The sequence below is a fragment of the Molothrus aeneus genome, chromosome 3, assembly GCF_037042795.1.
Source record: "Molothrus aeneus isolate 106 chromosome 3, BPBGC_Maene_1.0, whole genome shotgun sequence".
In the NCBI taxonomy this organism is placed as follows: Eukaryota; Metazoa; Chordata; class Aves; order Passeriformes; family Icteridae; genus Molothrus; species Molothrus aeneus.
In genome coordinates, this window is record NC_089648.1 from 40,336,906 (window position 1) to 40,343,621 (window position 6,716).

The window sequence follows — 6,716 nt, forward strand, 5'->3', positions numbered from 1 at the left end:
CAGGGACTCACCGCGGCTCACACAAAGCGGGCCCGGCCCTGAACCGGGGCACCTGTGGCGCGGCCCCTCCATCACCCTGCGGCTCCCCGGCTATCTCCCCTACCTCCCCTGCCTCCCTTCCCTCGTCCGGCCCCGCACGGCTCCCCCGCCCCCGCCCGGCCTGGAGGCGGGGCGGGCTCCGGGCGGCGCCTCCCGCGGCGGGGCCGAGGCGGCTCCTTCCGTCGGTGGCCGCGGCTGCAGCATGAGCGGGCCGGGGCTGCCGGGGCCGCCGGGGCCCGGCGGTGGTGCGGGGCTGCCGCCGCTGCCCAAGAGCCTGAGCGGGCTGCTGAACTCCTCGTCCTCGGGCGGCGGCGGCGGCCAGGGCGGGCGGTGGCGGGACCTGGAGCGCCTCTACGCGCAGAAGTCCCGCATCCAGGACGAGCTGAGCGGCGGCGGCCGGGGCTCGCCGCGCCCGCCCAAGCCTCCCAACCTGGACGCGGCGCTGGCCCTGCTCCGCAAGGAGATGGTGAGCGGGGCGGGCCGGGGCTCGGCGGGGGTGGCGGACGTGGCAAGCGGCGGCGGGGGCGCCGCCACCTCCCCGGGGCCAGAACGGCGCCCCGGCTCCGGCCCCGGGTGGGCGCTGGCCGGTGCAGCCCCCGTAACCCGGCGCGGTGCTGATGCCGACGGCGGGGGAGGGCCGGGGCCGGTGGCGGCGGGGCTGCCGCGGGTGTGGATGGGGAGCCGCTTACCGCGCCCTGCGGCACCCCCTGGGACCCGGCAGCCACGCTGAAAGGCTGGTGGTCAAAAATCCCCCAGCGTCGGCGGCGATTCGTGCAGCCCTGGTGGCTGTGGTTCGGCGTGGTTCTCTCCAGGACTCTGTTTTGATCCTGTAGCGCGGCGTTATTATAGCGAAATTCTTCCGGGCGACCTGGCGCACCTTTTGATTAAACACTAATTGGGTGTTGGTGCTTTGCTGGTGCAAGCTGCAGCTGTAGTGACTAATAATAGCCTAAGCCTCGCCCGCTGAGGGTTCTGTACAATCAGTGCAAGAAAGACAGGGAGCTGCTGGAGAGGGTCCAGCGGAGGGCCACTAAGATATTTAGGGGTCTGGAGCATCTTTCTTATGAAGAGGGGCTGCAGGAGATGGGCCTGTTTAGTCTAGAGAAAAGAGGACTGAGAGGGAATCTCATTTATATATATAAATATCTGAAAGGTGAGTCTCAAGAGGATGGTGCCAGACTCTTTCTGGTGGTGCCCAGCAACAGCATGAAGAGCAATGGCCATAAACTGAAACAGAAGGAGTTCCACCTCAACATGAAGAAAAACTTCTTTACATTCAGGGCAGCAGACCACTGGAACAAGCTGCCCAGGGAGCTCATGGAGTCTGCCTGTCTAAAGACATTCAAAACCCACACAGGACACGTTTGTGTGTCACCAGCTTGAGGTGACCCTGCTTTGGCAGGAGCTTTGCACTGGATGATCTCCAGAGGTGTCTTCCATCTCTAATAATGCTGTGAAGCATATAAAATATGGCATTGCTGAAAATCTGCCAAGTTAAAGACTTTTTCTCAGGCTAAAAATGTGCTTGAGGACAAAAAGCTCTTTTGAAAGGTCTTTCTGTGGATTTGGAAGAACAGTGTAGTGTGATGAAATCCTAGTCTGCCACCAGTGTTTCAACAGTTAGAGATAATTCTTAAAACTGTGTATTAGAATTGCCAGTTTGCATTAAGGCTCAGGAAGGATGGGTGTCTATTGACTGCTGGGGCTTTCTTCTGCAATGCTGTAAAAGGAAACAAGGACATATGGTCTTAGTCGTCTTAAGCCTTTCCAAAAAAGCAAAGAGAACTCATTAGGCAAGTCTAATCTATTTTTTTTTTCCTAATGGGAAATCAAATGAGATAGATACTTCTCAAAGTCATTTGATAACTAGACTTCCCCTTTAAACTTTCTTTTAATACTCTGTTATCCTTGATGATAATTTGATAAAATACTTCTGAAGAAAAAGATACTTCTGAACACATCAAAGACTTTCAAGCAACAGGGTCCTTGGTTCCAGATGTACTTTTTTGTGGCCTGTACAAATTAAGAGAGACTCTTGTGTACCAATAGGCTGTCTTTCATCAAGAAGATTAAAGTGCTTTATTACTGATATTGAACACTCTTTCTTGCAGCAATCAAAGATATTTTTATTGAGTAATAGTCTTGATTTAAATTTTCCATAGTGAGCGAGGAAGAAATGCACAGAGCATCTTTTCCTTCATGATCAAGCAAGGTACTGTGTGTATGTATGTAAGTTTCTAAAGCTGAGAAAGTGATGAACTTGGATGCTTTGGAGAGAGAGAGAGAGGGAGGAAAGGAGAGGTCATTTCAGAACTGTGATTGTGAGGAACAGAGTTATCACATGGAATTGTGCACTATAGGTTTTCTTATCAAGAGTCAAACACAGCTTGGCTGGCATTAAAAACTGTGCTAATGCTATCAGTGTTGGACATTTCTTCAGGCTTTTCTTACCTCAGGGATCATACTTGAAAGTTTTGAAGAGGCTGCATTTTTCTCACTAGACTTCCTGTTTGATTGTTTGATATTCGTGACAGCAACAGAAAAATAAGATATTAAACATAACCATTTGGTTTAAAGACCTATTATATAATATATAATATATAATTCTGCTGGGCAATTTTTCTCTTGAAGTTTGTGCTTGGCAGTTAGTAGGATTGAACTTTACAGAAAGTGCTCAAGTCTTTTATGGAGCTGAAACAGGAGAGCTGCTGGTGAAAATGCTCCCACTTTCCTTGGGAGACAAAGGTCACTGGTCTCCAGGTTGACTTTTTTGGCTTGACTCACTCCTGATTGCTTTTTGAACAGCTCTGGACTGCAGTCTTGTCCCTCAAACATTTAGCCCTCATGCAGGTCTGCCAGGTGGATCTCATGCTTGTATGCCAGAGCATTAAGTCCAACTTCACAGCATTCTTTCTTACCTGAGGTGAGCAGTTTAGATTATAAAGGAAAATGGATGAGAAAAGTAGCATAGATCTGAGGTGGGGGAAAGACTTACCTCTAATATCCTGGCAGCTAGCACAGTGCTCCATGTCTTGTCCTAAAGTCTTCACATTTAGCCTGTGCAAGACGTCATCTTTTGACTTCATGATGTCACCAGGTAATATATGTTGTTCTTGAAAGATGCTGTATCCTCTTCTTCTCAGTGGCATTGTGGTGTATGATTTTTTTTTCTCCCTGCTTTCAGAAAGAGCTGCTGGTAGAATAGTTCAGCAATGTCAAAGTAAGATCTTCATGCTAGCTTGTTGTGGTTTTCTTGTGTGCTGAGTGTATTGTCCGGAGAATTTAGAAGCATAAGGAGAGGTTAGAGTTCTCATTATGAATAAAATACAGCCTGGTGTTCAGGTTGCAGTAAAGGCTGCTAACATTATTTATTTATTTATTTATTTATTTATTTATTTCCTCTTGACATGAGTTGTGGCAAAAACTTTTTATTTGATGAAACTGAGGCTCACTAGGAGCAGTCTGTTGGCTTAACACTTCGTTGAAAAATAAGGCTGAAATGGCTGTTTCTCTAGAATCTCTAATTGGGTGGTGGTTTAAATTAGCTGCAAGGCAAAACCTAGTTTTAATTTGATCTGACTTGGATAGGTGACAATGTCAAGTAAACTCTCCATTTTGTTGCCAGAGAGGGAGACTGAACTGAGTTAAATGAGTAGCATGATTTCAGTTTGCAGTGCAACATACTGGTTTTGTACCTGACATAAAGATGCGGCCTTTTTTTTAATGGTTTTTCAAATCCTTAATTTGCTCTGGAACTAATATTTGAGAAGCTTAAGGACCAAAATATTAGGTGCTTAATTATAATCAAGCACCATGTGCTGAGTGGCACATGAAAGTACTCTGAAGATTTGTAAGAGATGAAGTTTGTCCTTGTGTCACTTCTGCTTTAGTTTTGCTGCCTGGAAGTATTGTGCTAGACATACCTGGCTTTGCCAGATGCCTATGTACATCAACATTGAAAAGAAAATTAGAGTAGAAATACTTAGCTGGGAAGTGGGAAAACCAGTCAGAGTCCCATTTAAAACTTTTATTCCAGGGCTGTTTCAGACAAAAGCAGAGCACCTTGTAATGGTGTCAGAGAAAGATGTGTGAAAGACACATGGTGTTTCTGGAGAAATATCTCCCTTGCATAATGAGGAATATAGACTTCATGAATTTATCTGCCATGGCTCTGACAGCAGTGAACTGCTTATTGGAAGTTAGGCCCATCATTGTAATACAGCATTTTGAAGAACACTTTGCATTTGTTCGGTACTATTGCATCACATCGTTCCTTGTTCTTTTGTCCAGTTTATCCCATGGGGCGTCTGCCACCTTAGAAAATGAATTTTACTTTCACTTTTTGTAACTGTTCAAGGTGGAAAGAAGCTTGAACCTCCTGTTTAGCAACAAAAGATACATAGCATTATACTGCCATAGAAAGACACTTGTAGTAATGATGGTTTGAATTGTTGCCCCTTCAGGTTGGCCTTCGGCAGCTGGATATGTCATTGCTGTGTCAGCTCTACTCCCTGTACGAATCCATTCAAGAATACAAAGGTGCCTGCCAAGCTGACTCTAACGCAGACTGCTCGTACGCCATGGAAAACGGATTTTTTGATGAAGAGGAGGAATACTTCTAGAAGCAGGAAGATTCCCCTCAAGGCTGACTGGACTGAGGTTCTTTGGTCCTTCTCTCCCTGTAACACGCCTCAGCAAGAACGACTGGAATTTGTATGGATCCCTCTTCCTGAGGAGGAACACCCAGCTACCCTGAGTTGTGTTAAATTCTCTTATTTTAAAAGGCTGTCAGTACAAGTTACTCATGCAAATACCACTTGAGCAAAGTGCTGTACTTTAACTTTTGAAGAGTCTTCAGACATGCTTGACAAGAGTTTTCAATTTAATTTGGAAGGTGGGTGTTTTCATCTTACAAACATCGGTAGCTTATAACTGGAATTCTAATCATAGTAGACAGCAGTGACTTCCTGAGTTGTAATAACTTCATAAGGGGGGAGGGAAGCCTCTGCTGTGGTGTAAATAGCTCTAGGTGATTTTTGGGGGGGTCAGTGGCATTGATAAATGCATTTTGAACAGGCATCTGGATGCACGCACATCCTCAGCACTACTAAGCTAGTTCTGCTCTTACCGGCTGCATCCAGTTTTGTACTGGGTGAATTGTTTACACAGTGAATTTTTTTTTTCTCCTTAAGCTAATTTATTCCTAGCTTACAAGCTGTACATGTGATAGTGAATGTTATCAGCAGGGTTTTTTTTTCTGTTGATCTAATTCACTTTCTTGGTACTGCCACTTGGCATTAACTTTTATACTCTTCTCTGGATTTCTTGCATCAACGTAGCTCTTCGACCTGCTAAACGCTGCTCTGAAATGGTTTGCTTAGCTTTTACTGCACTGCATAGTAAAAGCACATTTTCAAACATAGTCTGTCTGCCACTATGTGGCTTGGAATAACATGAACTCTTGTGCAAGTGTTCTTGATCATATGAAGAATAAGGAAACCTCTCATATGACACAATGGGACAAATTGCAATATTTTATACTGGGTGAACTTTGTTGCTGTAAGGTAGATGACAGCTCTTTTTAAAAATGCGAAATAAGTATTTTGAGCACATACTTTGCATATGTTAAAACTTTTTATACTAACTTGTTCTTTGAAATATAAATTATTTTTGTTTTCAGAACTTACTAAAGCACTTGCTTAAGTTTTTTTATTAATTCATTGTGTGAAATGCTTAATCAGCTGAGAGTTGCCAACTATCTGAGTTTTCACCCTTCTCTATTTTAAGTAAAATCAACTCCCAATGCGATTTTAGTTTCTTAAATTTAATTCTGAAGATTGCTGTAAAGCACAGTGCCTGAATCTTGACACAAGGTAATAATTAAGGGCTTAAACCTCAAAGGGTTTTTGCATGGTTCATGTCTGGCATGCATGCAGTTTGCAGGAAGAATTGGAGATCACATTCTGGGGTAGCTCCTCTGTTAGTTTTTAACAAAGGCTAGGATGTTTCAGTGATAAAAGCCAAGAGATTTCCAGGGTGCATTCCCTCTAAAACTGGCTTATTTTAGTGGAATTTGAAGGCCACGAGAGTAAACACTGTGCTGTAATTGTGTATGTGTATAAGTTCTTAATCTAGTCTGTGGCAGTGGTTGGATATTTTTTTTAATGTTAATTCCGGTCTAATTGCTTCACTCACCCAAAACTAAACTGAATGATAAGGAAAACACAGATAATTCAGATAGTTATATCTGTACTTAAAAGTTGTGTGCCTATGTGTGTATACATGTATAAATATATATACACACACATATTTACATGCAACTTTCTGCTTTGACTTAAGAATGTATAAGCTTTTAGTATAATTTGCTGTGCTTTTAGTATTTACATGAGGCTTTTTCTAGTCTGTTGAAGTACTGCTATTTTCTTGCTCTTTCCCCAAAAATAAAAAGCATGATGTTTAGCATAACTTTCTAATGTTGTGTGTATTTTAATTTACCTTTTCAATGAATACAAACCCTACCCCCCCTTCCCAACCCTCCCATAAGAAAACTAGGACTAGTCATCACCCTGGACTGAAGAAAGCAATCTTTGAATTAAATTGGAAAAAGTTCCACCTACCTCTATTTGGAATGGAATTTCCTGCTTCTCTGTCTTAATTGGATTTTATTTGGTTTTGAA

General features: G+C 44.0%; 1 protein-coding gene across 1 annotated transcript; it reads left to right on the top strand.

Moving 5' to 3' along the window:
- The first annotated feature begins 241 nt into the window (after positions 1-241).
- On the top strand, positions 242-6,504 carry FAM89A (family with sequence similarity 89 member A). The gene is made up of 2 exons (XM_066545649.1): positions 242-505; positions 4,503-6,504. The coding sequence occupies exons 1-2, from the start codon at positions 242-244 to the stop codon at positions 4,659-4,661; spliced, it is 423 nt and encodes a 140-aa protein (XP_066401746.1). The 3' UTR covers positions 4,662-6,504.
- Positions 6,505-6,716: the final 212 nt, after the last annotated feature.